Here is a 17,391-nt window from a genome sequence, read left to right on the forward strand (position 1 = left end):
CAATTAACTACAATAGTTCTATGGCAAAATATAAAAGAATATTAATTTTATCAAAAAATAAATATATTTATAAATCCCATAATATGATGACCACCACTGTCATTTAGTCATTTATGCTAGGCCACCATTATGAAATAATGATTTCTTCTTTTTTTGAACTGAAATAGAAATAATTATAACAAATTAACAATAGGCATTCGTTTGGAAAAATGACTAGAACGGAGAAATGAAGATGGCAAATTCTCTTGCTGCAGCAAATTGTCAGCAGCTTTTTGAAGTGTCACTACACAGAGATAGCAATTCGGTGGTTGATATGCTAGCCAATTTGGGCCATGGATTTGAGCAATATCCTCCTTCTGATGGCCAAATTTTTCAGGTCACATACTAATTTTATCAGTCTCATTTTAAGGTACTACACCTGCTATTCAATTTTATATTATAAGGCCACCAAATATAGCTCTCATATATAACTTCACAATTTCCAAAATCGATACTAGAAACCTTAGGTCCTCTGGTTTCATGAAATCACACATTGACGTTGAACATAATTAACTCATCTCTTGATGAGCAAATCAAAAAACATGAGAGCAAGCCTCTGCTAGGAGCGATAACCTTAGTTGCTGCTGCATTTAGCTAGATATGCATTCCATCCTTGAAGACGGTATTCATGAGCTGCCTCTGCTGGGTTTGCAGCCTTTATAATTCCACGGCCAACAATTATGATGTCACTACCTCTATCATAGATGACCTGAAACACAACTTGGATCAATCACAAAAATCTGGCCAATATAAGAACAATTACAACACAAGACAAATGCAGGTCAAAATCAATAGAAGAGATGCCATAACAGTAGGCTTTCTGGATACATTTGAACATGAAATTTAATGCGCCTGGAAGTCAAGTGTTGGTGGTAAACCAGTATCCTTCTAAAATTATTATTTGAAGGCCTCTTTGATAGGACTATTCAAAATTTTACAGAATAAAGAAAACAATCTTCTTATCCCCCAAAGCCTATCAAAAGCAATACTCGCGAGCAAACTTTAAATAACATATCTTTTCTCACTATATGCACTTTCCTTCATTACTTGAATCAACCAACTCTACTACTCAATCAGCAAAAGAAACACGCAAAATGATTTCCCGTTCCTAATTCATATGTTAAGCTTTGTAGCAACTTGCAAGGATAAATATTCCATATTCTATCTAGGCACTAAATCATTTATACCATTTCGACAATTATAAACACAAGAGGGAAAACATAACACAGACCCTGCAAAACGTAAGGTGCAAATATACTTACAGATTTTGGAGTGTTATATTGCTGTCCAAGAGCATCACCACCGGTCACCATTTGCACTCCAGGGGTTGCCTGGATGAAAGCTGGATTTACTGGTGCGCCTGGCCATGATGCTGGATTAACCGAAATAAAGCCAATGACAAAGTCGGAATGGTCTTCAGCAATCTTCACTGCTGCAGCTGTGTAGTCTCCCTTGGCAAGGTTACCAGCTGAGCTCATTTCGGCAAGCAGCAACAGGCCTCTACCACGAGGCAAACCCTAAGAGAATACAAGAGTGTTAAAATGTTAAAATATGAATTTACTTCAGCTTTGTACTGAACCATCAATGCAAGCAAAGTTGCAAACCTTCAACTTCAGTCCATCAACAATCCCTGGACCAGAGATTATGTGAGCATTTACTATATCAGCCCAGTCCAATATATGGAATATACCTCTGCAAAAAGAACCCGAGACTTAAAGAGCATTGATAAAAGGCAAAGTAAGAAGGAAAGAGATGGAAAGAAGAAGCTGAGCCTCACCCTTCATATTGCATTGTTACTGTGTTACCAATGTCTGCAAACTTACGGTCTTCAAATATCAAGAAATTATGTCTTTCTGCAATCTGCAAATGGATAAGGTACATATCAGCTATAACTTGCAGATAATTTCAATCAACCTAAAGAAACTTAACTAAACAATTGAATATAGATTGCTGCTCAGTAAAAGCTGAAAAGGCTTCACATATTCAGTTACTGAGCTTGCTACTGATAATTATATGAAAACTAATAATGAATCTTCAAATTTTAACCCTTCTGAATAAAAGAAGAATCATCTATGCTTGAAAAATGCAGGATTACTAAAATGTTGACAATTCATTCGATCAAATAATGCCAATCAGTGATAAAATGATGACTTCCATGTTCTTAATGAAAGAAAGACCACGACATTTTTTCTGAAAAACATGATTTAATCTAAAACAAAAGCCGCAATTTAGGTAATACAAGAGGTTTAAATATTAGATAACCATCTCAAGCTGTAGCCAAAAGTTGGGCACCATCCTCTTTACCATTTTTAAAATATGAACAGGGTGCATCAAAAGAAAAGCTCCACTATCTAATCAGTTTAAAGAAAAATAACTTCAAAAGTTAGAAAGCAACTCTATGCAGTGTATGCAAGAGATTTGAAAACATAGGAGGTGGATTGACTCAAGACTGAAAAGAACAGCTAAGTGCATGATCTGATTCATTAAAAGCATCAAGTGTACTGGAAATACCCTTGTTGTTGCAAGAAGACGTGAACAAAGAAAATTCCATCAAGCAATGTTACACGTAATGACTCCATATTCAATTCAATAAATAGATATGGTACTGGGAAGTGAAAGTCAAGTTGGATGTACTGAATATCACAGAGGATATTTAAGAGAGAACCCTTCCAGAAACAATAACTGTAATATGAACATCTCACTCATTCACTAAAAACAAAAATTAAATGAAATTCTGCAATATATTGGATGTGGAACTCCATTGAAGTTGTCAGTATCTTAATACCATCAAGAATAATATAACCACATGAACAGCATAACAGTCATTGATCGTTATAATTTATCAATATGAAAACAAGGAAAATAAGGATCGAGACTTACCGACCGAAGTTTAGAGCCAAAATCTGGAGTAAAATCAGGCAGTATGTCAACATGAGTTTTCAATAAGCATATCTCAGGCCCAACCTGCATTCAAATGAGGATATTAGTACTCAACAAACCAAATGATCAGATCAATGAATCTAGAGCAAGCAAAGCTTCATTCAATTCTCCACTCATCCATCACTCCAATTGTCAACTTTATCTCATTATCCACCAACAATAGATAACTGAAATCTGGTTCCGATTTACAAGGCATCTATTTCCACTAAATTTTATCAAATGTGGCTGCATTAATAAACTAGCATTTGCAAATCTAGATTACACACACACCCATACACCCATTTCAACAAAGCATAACAACAAACTCAGGGAGGACCACCACCATAAAAGTTTCTAAAACATCACAAGCTTTCCTTTCCTGTGCATAGTAGGAAAAGGAGGTCACGTGTAAGAACCACGTGACATCCATCCATAAATAGTTAGGTCAACAGGTCAAACTCCGGTCGACATCACTCACTCCTTGAAATTAACTGCTAGTAAAATTTCCGGCCAACTGTAAAAAATTTCCGAAATTTGAATTTGAACTGGAATCTTTACCTTTTCAGCAATGTCAAGCAACTCCTTGGCCGTAGCAACATCAGCAGCCAAGCAGAGATTGGTCTTCTTCTTCTCCATGACCTCAAAAAGCTTCTTCCCCGTCGGATTCTTGCTCAGCTTAGCCCTCTCCTCAAACCCTAACCCCTTAACCCTAACCTTCTCCTTCTCCACCTTCGGCACCGCCACTCTCCGATTCTCCTCCAGAAACCTCATCACAGCCGCCACCGTCTCCTCCGCCACCTTCCCCTTCTCCTTCAAAACCCTAACCATCTCGCTCAGCCGGAACAGCGCGTGCAGCCTGATGCCGTTCTCCTCCAGATTCTCCCTCCCTCCCTGCTCCCGGTCGATCAAAACGACGGCGTCGCAGACCTTCAACCCGGCGGCCCGGAGCGGCGCGGCGGTCTCGAGAACTGAGGCGCCGCTGGTGACGAGGTCCTCGATGATGAGGCAGACCTGGCCGGGGGTGAAGTCGCCCTCGATGGCCTTGGCGGTGCCGTAGTCCTTGACCTCCTTGCGGCGCATGAGCATGGGGACGTCGCGGGAGGTGCTGATGCAGGTGGCGATGGGGAGGGCGGTGTAGGGGACGCCGCAGAGGAGGTCGTAGGGGGTGGAGGAGGGGACGGCGGAGATTAGGGTTTGGGAGATTTGGCGGAGGAGGGAAGGGTAGGAGACGATGAGGCGGAGGTCGATGTAGATTGGGGAGGAGATGCCGGATTTCAGTTTGAAGTTGCCGAACTTGACGGCCGAGATTTCGTGGAGCTGCAGGATTAGGGACTCCATCGACGGCGGAGATGATGACATGACGAAGGTGAACCTGGCGGCGACTTGGCTTTGGGCTTTGTAGAGAGTAGAGTAGAGTAGAGTAGAGTAGAGATAGAGAGACTGTAACTGTGACTGTGGCTCTCTCTCACTATCCTTTGGAAGTGGGCAAATTATTTAAAGGGTTTAATGACTTTAATCGCTAAAATGACCCTACAAACCATAGAATAAAGAATAGTATCAATTTCTCTAAAAAAGAAAAAAAACAAGGAATAGTATCAATTTGTACCATCTCCATCAAAATAAGAAATATTCATAAGATTTAGTGATATTAGAGTGTGTCCGTCTAATTCCGTCAATTTACACCATTTTCGGTTGAGTTAATAATTTTTTATTCACTTTTTTTTTCAATTAGATTTTTTATATTTTTGTTGTGAAATTTACTATTTGATTACTCATGTGGTTGATAGCTACATAATGGAACAAATGGAGACTAGAAATGCCGCATCATTTATTAATGGAAATGTGTTTGATTTGACGAAGTCAGTTCGATTAAAAATAATTCATTCATAATCAATTAGACTACATCAAAAAACTATAGTATATAGTGATCTTATTAAATCCACTAATAATGAGTTGGAGAGAGTACCACGCCCTATTTCGTATATTAATTTTTCGTTACAGGTTCAAAATGCTAATCAATAATTATGACCTAATTCGGAAGGAATATTGGACTTACTTTAAAATAAAACAAAATCTCATTTTTTAAGAATATATATATACCATTAAGACCCCTTTGTTTTTTGGCTTTAAAAAAAAAAAAAAATCAACGTGATTCTTGTGCTGTCGCGTACTGTTAAGAAAGGGTTGGTGCAGAGAGGAAGAGAGTGTGTGAGTGGAGGAGAAGTTTTCAAAAAGAGGGTCTGAAGCTATTTATTATGTCTGAATGGGGTCGTTTTAATTTGCTTTCAGTAGTGGAGGGGCATGTTATATATTTTTCTAAAACTTTGAAGCAAACAAATCTTTCCAAGAATCAATTCTGATGTTTTGATAGCTCGGCTGCCACTCCTTTAAAACTTCGGTTCATACCAAAGGCTCTCTCAATCTTGTTGAAATGCTCATTGCGGTCATTGATCGAGTCAATATCCTTGTCCTCATGGAACCTCCTCCTCCTGCTAAATTTCTTTTTCTTCTCTTCAAGTTCCTTGAGCTCCTGCAACATCTTGTCAACTTTCTCCTCCGAGACCTTCGGAGTCTTTCCATTTTCGAGGCAGCTAAAAGCTCCTTCCTGTTTCATCTTATTGTATTCTTCCATGTCAACTTCGATCTTGTTTGTTCGTTTTTTGTGTGCATTGTACAATGTTTTCGAATTAAAAACATCCCAGCCACATGGTGCAGGTTTCTTTTTCCATCTCTTGTATTTTGCCTCGGCCATCTCTTGTGTATCTAGCATGTATGCTCTTTTCAAATCCAAACCATTTGCATCCAAGAGTTTCCCCATCTTTCTCTCCCTCTCTTCAAGCCATTTTTGTTTCGAAATCCCCCTCGACGGTTCTTCTGGAGGCTCCATTCTTTTCTGTTCGGCTTTAACCTGTGTTTGATTCTTATCTATAGCCTCTTTCACCTTCTTCTGCAATTCCTTCAATTTTTTCTTCCTCCCTGTCAACTTTGTGTGGTCAACACCATTATCAGCATCTTCTTTCTGTCGCTGAGGAGCAGCCTCTAAGTTTGAGTTGCCACTATTATCTTGTACAGAATCCAGCAGTTGATTTACATCATTTAGATCCATCCCATCTCTGGCTTCTAAAATAGCTTTGAAGCAATATTCACTGCATTCATGGTCGAGATTGGACGAATTCTTGCACTCCGAGTGCACTGCTCTTTCACTAGAAGACATCATTTAATTTGGAGTCGAACAACAGATAGATCGATCTTTGGCGAATTCCAGATGAGATCTCCATGCAGTAGGTATTTATAAAAAAAAAAAACATAAGGAAAAATGTTAAATGATTTGTAAACCTAACCGTTATTAATTAGGATTATATGAATAATTTGTATTCAATTAGAGATATATTTCCTCATTGAGTAAGGTTAATACTATCTTAGAGATTCTCTAAAACTTTTTTTTTTTTTTTTCCACAAAATTGCAAAAAGAAACAAATTAGTTGAACTGATATTTGTTTTTTTTTTAATCCAATTTGCATTAAAAAGAATCGGAAGCTTGGAAATGTGTTCCTCTGTTAACTCTACTGCAGTAGATGAAGGTGATGAAAGAGATTGGAAACCAGAATCGATAACATCTATATTTCCTGATTATGCAACAAGTCCAAGTTCCCCAATGACATTCTCAAAAAAAAAAAAAAAAAGTTCCCCAATGACGTCAGCCTATTATGCAACAAGTCCAAGTTCCCCAACCCAGCTAATCTGGACAAACCCTCAGGCAATTCCTCCAATTCAAGTTACCAATCTCTACCGCCGAATTCATCGTCTCGTTGAAGGAAAGATCCAGATGTTCCAAACTCTTTAAGCAGCAAATTTTCGGAGGAAAAAAAGTTACAGAGAAATAACATACCGGTAGCTTTGTGCGGAGGAGCTTGAGTCCGGCGATCTCGCTCAAAATCGGAACCGCCGAGCACCGAGATGTCACCATGGAGAGCTCAAGCTCCTTCATCCTTTTGAATTTGTGCAGCGGCAAACCGTCGAACTCCGGCGACGAGATCCTCACGCATTCTAGCCTTACGAAGCCGCCGATCTCTGGCGACGAGAACAGCTTGATCTCGTTGCTGAAAAACCTCAGCGTCTTCAAGCCTTTTAGTCCGGCGATGGATTTAGGCAGTAAATTGTACGCACCGGAGTTCTCACCGATCGGAAAGTCCAGGCTTTGGCAGGAGACGTCGAGGACCGATTCGGCTCCGGCGCCGGCACCGTCGTCAACGACTTCCAATTTGGCATCGCAGGTTTGAGAGAAATCAGGGCTTCCATTGTGAACTAGGGGCTTGGATCAGAGAACTGTTTGGGACCACAGTCAACAAATTGATAAAGCACAATTTTTTCTTTTCTTTTCTTTTGACCAAAGATAAACTAAATTTTTTTTGTTTGAATTAAAAATAAACATGTTTTAAGGAAACGGTAATTGAGAGGAATTTGATGTGTGTTCTCATTGATAATAGGTGACTCTTTATATAGAGGATTACAATGCATAGAATCTGAATCATACAAGGAAAGATAATTCTACAATGAATGGATATCTCTAAGATATTATCCAAGATTAATCTCTAAATAAAACTCTATTACCACTTAGTCAAGTAACCTAGAGTTTGGGCCAGACACAATTTGGATTTACTTAAACACTACCCCTTGTGTCGCCCAAAAGCGGTGCTTCTCTCGTTGCCTCATTAAAAACCTTACCGAGTAACAAAAACCCTGTGAGACAAAAATAACCTCGGTCGAAGGGGAAAAAAAGCACAACACACCCTTCACGTTTCGAGACCATACATGTAGACAGCTCCCCCTGATGTCTGCATCTCCCCCTGATGACTACGGTCATGAGAGTTCGGATAACTTCCGCAAACGATGCTACCAACATGTTTCTCGAAAGTGGAATTTAGGCAATGACTTAGTGAGCAAGTCTGCCACACTGTCCTCAGATCGAACTTAGTTCACTTTGATCTTGAGGAGAGTCCGTTGTTGTTGATTATGCTTGGTGTTGTCGCTTTTGATGTAGCCTTACTTCATTTGTTCAAAACAAGCAGCATTATCCTAAATGCTCGTAGGCTTATCTGTGGTAGACTTCAAACCACAATTATTCGAACATGCGTAATTATGGATCCAATCCATCTGCATTGTCCGAAGATATAGCGACTAGGGTCTATTCTGTAGACCTCCAAGATATCGCGGTCTTTACCCATGGTGAACACTTAACTAATTTGGGAATGACCTTTGTGTGGGTCAGAGAGATACCCAACATCAGCAAAACCTTCCAAAACACTTTTGTCGTTTTGGGATGGGGATAGTGGACGCAGGCCAGTGTTGGCGGCGTTCCTGGTGTGTGATGGGTCCGAATCCATCATCTCTTTGTGGGGATAGAACAAGCCTATATCAATCGTACATCTCAAGTACCGAAAGATATCTTTTACACCAATCCAATGGCGTCGCGTTGGTGCAAAGCTATATCTAGCTAACAAGTTCACAACATATAAGATGTCCGGTCTTGTGCATTGAGCTAAGTACAATAATGCACATATTGTACTTAAGTAGGGCACTTTGCCTCTAGCACATCTTCGTCATCATCCTTCGGACGAAGAGGATCCTTTTCAGGATCAAGACTACAGACGATCATGGGGGTGCTTGAAGTCTTGACTTTGTCAAAATGCCTAAGCATCTATCAACACAATGCTCAAGTTCCAAACCGAGACATAATCGTGTTCTCCCAAAATCCTTCATCCCAAAATCGGATTTCAAGTGTTCAGCGGTTTCCCTTAAGTCATTAAGGGTTTCCAATGAAGATCATGTCCAACATGAACCGCGATAGAATCTGAAACTTGTTATGGAAACGTGTGGGCACATCCCTTCCCAATCAAGTAGTCACTTTAGTGAGCATTTCAACCTTATTGTAAACGCACTCCGTGGTCTAGAGCCACTTGACTTGGGTAAATGAAGTTCACCATGAACCTTTATATACATTCCGTATCTAGATCCCCATAGAGATACGTAGTGACCACATTTTTAAGCTGCATGATCAGTTATTCAGAAACTATCAAACTGACAAGGTAGTGGAGTGCAATGACATCCATTACGAGAGAATATGTCTCATCGTAGTCGATTCCAGGGCGTTTTGTGAGAAGCCTTGCGCCATAAGGCGAGATTACCATCTCTTTTTCTCAACACGCTTTCTAACGAAGACCCATTAGTCAATTGGTTTTATGTTAGGAAGTGTTGGCATCACTGGCTCAAAAACCTTCATCTTCGTTAGAGAATCCATCTTAACCTGGATCGCATCTTTCCATTTAGGCCAAATTTCTCTACGTTGGTATTCATTCATCAACAGAGCGTGGTTCGATATCATCGGACTCAACAAACTCATGCGCAACGAAATGCGTGACTACATCATCAATTATGATGGAGTTTCTATCCCACATCTCATGTACACTAGTGTAGGTTTCATAGAGCTCTATATTCTCAGGAATAGGTTCTGACGTTGAGGCGTCCCCCAACGATAACCATAATCCGGAAGATACTCATGAGACGGATTTTGAGTGTCGATGATCCAAGGATTGGGTTGTGCCAAAGTATCTTACCATCTCTTTTTCTCAACACGCTTTCTAACGAAGACCCATTAGTCAATAGGTTTTATGTTAGGAGGTGTTGGCATCACTGGCTCAAAAACCTTCATCTTCGTTAGAGAATCCATCTTAACCTGGATCGCATATTTCCATTTAGGCCAAATTTCTCTACGTTGGTATTCATTCATCAACAGAGCGTGGTTCGATATCATCGGACTCAACAAACTCATGCGCAACGAAATGCGTGACTACATCATCAATTATGATGGAGTTTCTATCCCACATCTCATGTACACTAGTGTAGGTTTCATAGAGCTCTATATTCTCAGGAATAGGTTCTGACGTTGAGGCGTCCCCCAACGATAATCATAATCCGGAAGATACTCATGAGACGGATTTTGAGTGTCGATGATCCAAGGATTGGGTTGTACCAAAGTATTCTTCGAACCCACGGGCCTCCCATGCATCCTAGCTGGTGCTATGGCCTGTAACGCCAGAGTGCCACTCTCTTTGGCGTTGGCGCCATGCCTACCTCCGTGTAGGGTGGCGCTACGTCCTCTCGTAGGGACGTCCATCCTTGCAGGCATGTTTGCAGCATATTTGTGTGATCTCGTCACTTTAACGCGGATCGAGATGAGACATAGTGGGGACAGGCCACGACAATTCATGTCGTTCCTGCTGAACATCCGTGTTCTTATCTCCCCCTAACGACGGGAAGACTGTCTCATCAAAGTGACAATCCGCAAATCTAGCGGTAAAGAGATCGCCTTGCAAGGGTATTAAGTGGCGGACGATTGTTGGAGTCTTAAATCCAACATAGTTGCCCATTCGTCTGTAAAGACCCATCATAGAGCGTTGTGGCGGCACAATTGGCACATAAATGGCACACTCAAATATACGTAAGTACGATACTTGTACCCAGTCACTAGCTGTAACGCAGAGGTAGATGGAGTGGCGGTGGGTCGTAGACGAATTAGCATAGCTGCATGCGATATTGCATCACCCCAAGCGGATATAAGGAGATTGGTGCGCATTACCAATGTCCTGACTACCATCGTAGTCATTTTCGCGAGACCATTTGGGTGTGTTCATGAGAATATGATGTCCAACATCAGTCCCATTGCAATATCCATCGAAAGTCTTCGATGTAAACTCTCTAGCATCGTCAAGTCCAATTGACGGAATAGGATGATCCGGGGAGTGAGCCCGTTGTCATATGATATTTGCTAGGAGTGTAGCATAAGCAGCATTACAAGTGGACAATGGCACAACACGTGACCAGCGTGTTTGCGTGTCAACCAATATCATGAGATATTTAAACGTCCGCAGGTTGGTTGAACTAGTCCATAGAATCCCCTTAGATTCTATGTAAGAACAGAATGAGTATTCTCTTATCCTTTGCATAGGACGGTCTCAGTCCTAATTTCCCTAAGGAACAGGCTTTGTAAAACGAGTGAGGGGCCTTAGAAGCAACCAATGAGGATTTTTGGTTGGACCTGAGCGTCTGAAACGCTATTTGAAGCAAAGTTTGGTGATTGCATCATCACCTGTGGCGCCATCCATGGCGTCATGGATAAGGACTATGCCAGCCCTAGGCTGGTGGTGGACGGCGGCGGCTACAGAGGCAGCGGCGGCGGTCACACTTAGTCCAGGAATCAATTTTTGATTCATGCTTCGTTTCGCTCGAAATAAAGGATGTCCCTGTGAAGTCTTTAGTAGACGGATCATCATATCATGACCAGGATGAACTATCCTGTCGTGACAAAGCCAATATGTGTCTAAATCCAAGAGATCTTCTCTCATAACTTTATTGGATTTAATAGTTCGAATAGTGACATAGAGTCCACTAGAGAGACACATAAACTTCTCTAAGATGCGCCTTTGTTCGCAATCGTTAGAGGTATTGCAAAGGAACTCACTTCCGTTCTCTATATGCATTTTCACATGAAATCCGTTGGCTATTCATAGGTACGATTTGCCCTAGGAGCGTAGAGAGTTTCTGTGACAATAATCAAGGTGCCATTTGGCAAAGGGAACTTGGGCTATTCCATGTTCTTGAGTTAATACCGATGGCCCAGCCATCGTAGTCACAAAGTCATATGCTCAGAATCAAAATGGAGTCATAATGAAAAGAACTCGAAATTTTATTCATAAGCCAACGGAGTTACATCATTGTCTCTTTGACCAAAGAAAATCTAATCCAAACTGCTAGCTAATGCAAAACAATGGTAGTCGTCTAACTTCTTTTGGTAATTCCAAAATAAATGTGACCACGTGAGTAGAGAGATGTCGGTGGAGCAAGGCTCGCTTAAGTACCACTAATCTCATAACCTTCCTAGACATCACACTTACTTTGGGCGAGCCTTCTTTGAAGAAAGACTAAACCATTGGCATTTACTACAAAAATATATGGCAATTGCCTATTACATCTCTTGGAAAAATAAAGACTTAAACAGAATTGGCAATCTATTGATCCCAGCCAGATTTGTAGTCTTCAACCCTTCACTCTAGATCATCTTCTTGATCTTCTTGTTCCACATAGTGAGCTTCTCTTGCTTCACAATATGCTTTGTAGGCGGTGACAATTTCTTCACGAGCTCTACACATGTGTGCCCAATGACCGGATACTCCGCATCGAGAACATGCATCTCTTTGCTTATACTCCATTGATTGAGGCGCTTTGAAAGCGTCATTTAGATGGCTCTTAGTGTTGGTGGCGCCACCAACATGGCCAGAGGCGTTGCCTCCCTCTCTCTTTCCACGTTGACCTCTTCGGTTCCGTGTTCGCCTATTTTGGCGGTTACCTTCCCAAGTAGAGCGATTATATGGACCATGTTTGGCGCAAAAACCAGTTGGCTTGCAAACTGTCTCTTTTGAGCGTGTGCGCAGGCGTGCCAGCACCGTGGGGTGCAGTCGTCGGGGTAGTCCCTTGACCTGACTTCTTCTTCAAGCGTTGTGGACGAGGAGAGCACCAACCTCGCCACAAGGTTCTTCTCTAGCCTTCCGGGAAATGACTTCTTGCCTTACGGATAAGGACTTTGGCTGTGGTCTCTTGCGTTCACCGAATCGATACTTAGTGTTGTAGACTAAGCAGAGCAATCACTGGGAAGTTGGGAGAAGCACGGGTTTGCTAAAGCGTGACTTTAGCTTCGCTGGGTTGCGAGGGCGTTACCCTTGCTTCGTTGGTAGTAACGGTGGCGGTTGCGCTCGCAGTCGGCTCGTGGAGAGACTAGGACTGAAAGTACGGTCGCCGGGTTGATTTGGTGATGCTAACAGTCGGCTCGTGGAGAGACTAGGACTGGCTCGCGGTCACCGGGTTTCAACGAGGTTGAAGGTTTGCTCCGGGGAGGCTTTGTAATCGCTGGGATTGACTGATTTGAGAGAGGTCCTCCTTTTGTCCTTGAAACCTGGTATATATATACCTAGGGTTTTGACTGCTCCTTGCCACAGAAGGATTGTTGGTTGAAGTTTCCTATTCAATCCTCGCTACCCGACTCCAAGAAGGTTTCGTTTTCCTCATGGATCACGGAACGAGTGAAGCTGTAACCCAAACCCGAGTAGGCTTATTTTTGGGCCGCAGGTATCGGCCCACTGTGCTAAATCCACTAAAGGATCTTGCCAAAATTACTTTTGGGCTCAAACATTGCCCCCCAGGCCCCGATATCAGGCCCACTAAGATGTAACTGATAGAAGGGGGCTAAAACGACATGTCCGGTGATCGAAACGATGTCATTAATGAAGGTTGCGTCTATTCGCTTGGCAAAACGTCCTTTCGTCCCATCGTTTCCCTCACAAAATCTTTTATTTAAATACCGCAGCCAACTAGAGACCTGTCACATCAGAACCCTTCCAGTCTCCTAAACCCAGAAACCTCTCGCTCCATACTCGCTTTGCAGAAACCCAGAAATGGCTCCCCCAAAGAAGGTGATCATTGATCAGGAAGAAGAGCTCACTGAGAACGTCGCTCGCACTTGGGGAGCCAACATCAGCGGCCGTTGCCATACCCATACCTCCGTCCAGAGGCCTCTGCTTCTCTTGCTTCCTAACCATCACGCCGGACTGGGTCCGGCACCGCGAGATTCCATTCCTGCTGACGCTCTCACTCTCTATAGCCTGCCCATTCGTCGACCTATTCAAGTCCTCCGGAGGACTTCTGCGGATTTCAGCAGTTGGGGTGCGCATAATCATCGAGCAAAAATAGGGCATTGGCCATCCAAAATTAGCGAAGATGAGCTTTCCTGGTATGGTGAAGTAAGAGCACGAGATTTGGCTCGCTGGAACGTGGCAGGTATCACCCACACTATTGATTTATGCTTTCGCCTTCCTCGCGGTGGGAATCGCTCACCACTCGCCGCCTTCCTTTGTTTTTGGCATACTGCTACCAATACTTTTGATTTTCGATTTGGTCAAATGAGCATAACCTTGTTGGATATCATTACCATTACTGGATTGCCCATCGATGGCGAGCCCTACCTGCATGGCCACTTCGATTCTGACATCTTCACATCAACCATGGATCAAACTGGTCGCGGTGCTCACAGCGGCTCTTACCCGCGGTGGTTGACTTTCTATCGCAAAGAGCGCAATGCGACTGGTGGCATTGCTTTTCTGGAATATTGGCTCTGTAAGTTCATATTTTGCACTTCCGCCTGTAAGCCCACTGGTGCTTGGACTCTTCTAGCGACAACCCTCTTCAATGGCCGCCGCGTGGGGTTAGGACAACCAGTGTTGGGTGCCCTCTACCGTACTCTATATCAAGCCACGATGCATCCTTTTGAGACTAGCATTTCTGGCCCTTTTTGGATCCTTGATTTCTGGATTCAAACTTATTTTTCATTCTTTCGCCGCGACGATATTCCACTACTACCACCAACTAATGCTCTTCTTGGTCACTGGTTTTGTCGCGATGCGAGGTACATATCTCCCCCCTATTCTGAGTGCTTCTCATATTTGTATCTCCTGCATGAAATGCCCTAATGCTATCTAATACTCAGTAGGAGATACCCCGCTCATCTTGAAAATGGGTTCCTTCCTGGGGCTCCTAATTATAGTGATCGTGCGCGCTTAGCTTTTAGCCGCGCGATCTCTTGCTCAGACATTAGGCTCGCTGCTGATGAACTCAGTTATGAGCTCTATGCTCCCAACCATTTTGCTCGCCAGTTTGGCCTTATTCAGCTGGTGCCATTTCCCCTCTATGATGCTTGGAATTTCAATACCTCTTGGCGCCGAATTGGTCCCTCAGATGGACCTCCACCGGAGCAAAGCATGCTTGTATTGGTCGATCTTCCTGATTGGGCTAATAATATCGTCCCCGTGGATGGGACAGCTGAAGATTATGATCAATGGTGGAAGGAAGTCTCTGTTAACTGCTGAAGGCAAAGGGATGACGAACTCTTTGCGGCCATCTTCGAAGAATTGAGATATCCTTACGATGCTGATACTGAAGCACTCGCTCGCTTCCATGAAGATGAAGAGAGACCTCCACCACCCGAACCGGCTCCGCGACCTGCGCGAGCCCCTCGCTTGGTTCAGCCTGGAATTGCTATTCGCGAGCAACCTCCAGAGGTAATTGCCTTAACATGTTTCTTTGTTTCCTTCATCACTTCCACCTCCAACTCTGTACCCTAACTCGAAGTCTATAGCAGGGACGCGCACCACCTTCAGTCAGTCGCGCAGTGGGTGTTTCTCCGGCCACTGGTCCAGCCGCTAAACAGAAAGCAACACTGACCAAGCCTGAAATAGAGGACACTTCTTCTGACGATGATAATCCCCAAACTGTAAGGATTTTCTCTTTAGAACGTTTATTTTAGCAGCCTTCTCGAAGTCTAATTTGACTTTGTTTAAATCTTGACAGATTGCCGCTGCTCTAGCACGCAAACGCAGTCGCGCTGAGCTCAGGACTGATCCATGGGCAGAAGATGAACCAGCCGCTGATTGACTGGTAACTCCCCTCTAAAGTAAGCATTGATGCCTTGTTTTATCATGTATGGTTTATAACGTTTTTCTGCTTCAGGTTCGTCGCAGGCTTTCAAGGCAAGTTGGTGAAGGATCCTCCGCTGCCGGCGAGGGTGTATCTGGTACAAACGCCCAAGAAACCAATGGTGATCCTCCCTCTGCGATCACTGCGGCAGGCCATGCAGTTGGTTTTAGTCCCAGAACAAGTTATAGTTGACGGCTCGCCTGAGGTTGGAGAAAGAATGTCTCTCCTTCCTACCTTCCGCGAGGAACCCATCCCCCTTCTGGCATTGATAGTGCCCGATTCGGATCCAACCTTTGATGAGACTGCCCTAGTGCCAACAGTAAATTTTTGCGAGCTACCTGTCCTTAATGTGGCTGGCCAGGAGCCTGCTCCCCATGCCCCCCAAGTCATTGAAGCTGGGGAACCTGAAGAACTTCCTGAACCAGTGCCTGAAGCTATACATGTCGCGGAGCCTCTTGAGGCCCCTGTCGCTGAGCAACCTACTCCATCCACTTTAGAACGATTAGCTCGCGTGCTCGAAGTGACCCCACCTGGGGTTGTCGATGATGCCAGAGAAGGTCTCCGCCGCTTCTTGGGTCCTGATATACTGATTCCTAGCGCGCTCGGGAGGGTCTTGGAGTACCTGAGGGTGCTTCTTCGCGAGGGCGCTGTCACTGAAGATCAATTTCAAGAGATTGACCAACTGCTGTAGGACCTCCCGCAAGGGCTTAATGAGAGGGCTGTCGCGAACGCGCAGGCTAGGCAGACTGAAGCACACTACCAAGCCCTTACTCATCAAACTGACAATGCCCGTGGTTTCTTGGGTGATCAGGCTGATCTCATCAGGGATCTGACACTTGAGAGGAACCACCTGTGGTCCCAGATTCAGGCTCTTCAGGCCCGTTTGACTGATGTCACTGCTAGGCTTGCCCACGCAGAGCCTCAATTAGAACAACCCCTTGCTGCCTTCGAGACGCTGTCCCAAGAATTGGCCCAAGCCCGTGTGGCAGCCCAACAAGCCGCTCAGGCAGCTGCTGATGCTAACTTTCAACTTGACGAGCTCTTTCTCCGCTTGACCCGCGCAGGCCGAAGACTTTTGGGCCTCTAGTATTCCATTACCAGGCCCATGTTTGTATGAACAATATTATTATTAATATTAAAATATTTAGCCCACCTTGCTTGGCCCAAATATATGTTCAAATTTTCTGACAGTTTAGCGTTTAATTCACCTTTATTACTGTTGAAACCGTTTGAAAAGATGATCTCGAAACAAAGCAGTTATCTCCTTGAAAATTGCCCCGCTTTCCACGCGCTTTCAATCATCTTCATTTCCGAGATCTTTGCATTCAATTCCCTCGATACTCTTATTGATGGCGTTGAAAATACTTCAACTACCCATCGCAGAGTTGAGACCACTGAGACTGGTCCTATAAATACCTGTGCTTGTGAGAAGAAAAAACTCAAGCAAATATGGCTTTCCCAGTAATAGTTTCAAAAACCCTACTTCTCTTCCTTCTGTTTCTGAAATCTTCTCCTCACGATCTCAGCCTCAAACCCAAATCCTTAGGTCTTATGGCTTAATCTCAATACCTGGGTAGGTTTTATGGCCTAATCTCAGGTCCATCCGCATGTCTTTGGTCTCTGGAAATCTGGATGGGAATCTCCGGTTTCAGTTAGGCTGAAGAACACGCGGCGCTCCTAACGCGACAGAACCAGATTCTGAGTGATCCCTCTCCTCAGATTTCTCGCGTGGAGCAGGCGGGAGAAGGGCGGAAGGCCACTCGAGGCCGACTGTTCTTTTTTTGCAGCCTACCTCCGGGGGCAGACTGTCAGACTTCTGCCTTTCCCTTGGAGGTAGATGTGGTTGTGAGTCGC

At 43.5% G+C, this 17,391-nt stretch overlaps 2 protein-coding genes across 2 annotated transcripts; both read right to left on the reverse strand.

Annotated features, from left to right (window-relative positions):
• Nucleotides 1–419: 419 nt before the first annotated feature.
• LOC133716028 (uridine 5'-monophosphate synthase) lies at nt 420–4,432 on the reverse strand. The gene is made up of 6 exons (XM_062142759.1): nt 3,517–4,432; nt 2,920–3,003; nt 1,817–1,899; nt 1,644–1,731; nt 1,302–1,556; nt 420–748 (listed from the first exon to the last, which is right to left on the reverse strand). The coding sequence occupies exons 1-6, from the start codon at nt 4,315–4,317 to the stop codon at nt 614–616; spliced, it is 1,446 nt and encodes a 481-aa protein (XP_061998743.1). The 5' UTR covers nt 4,318–4,432; the 3' UTR covers nt 420–613.
• A 664-nt stretch (nt 4,433–5,096) lies between these two features.
• LOC133715733 (uncharacterized) lies at nt 5,097–7,318 on the reverse strand. The gene has a single exon (XM_062142359.1). It carries the CDS (start codon nt 6,173–6,175, stop codon nt 5,309–5,311), a length of 867 nt encoding a protein of 288 aa, XP_061998343.1. The 5' UTR covers nt 6,176–7,318; the 3' UTR covers nt 5,097–5,308.
• Nucleotides 7,319–17,391: the final 10,073 nt, after the last annotated feature.

This window comes from Rosa rugosa, chromosome 6 (genome assembly GCF_958449725.1).
Source record: "Rosa rugosa chromosome 6, drRosRugo1.1, whole genome shotgun sequence".
Classification (NCBI taxonomy): Eukaryota; Viridiplantae; Streptophyta; class Magnoliopsida; order Rosales; family Rosaceae; genus Rosa; species Rosa rugosa.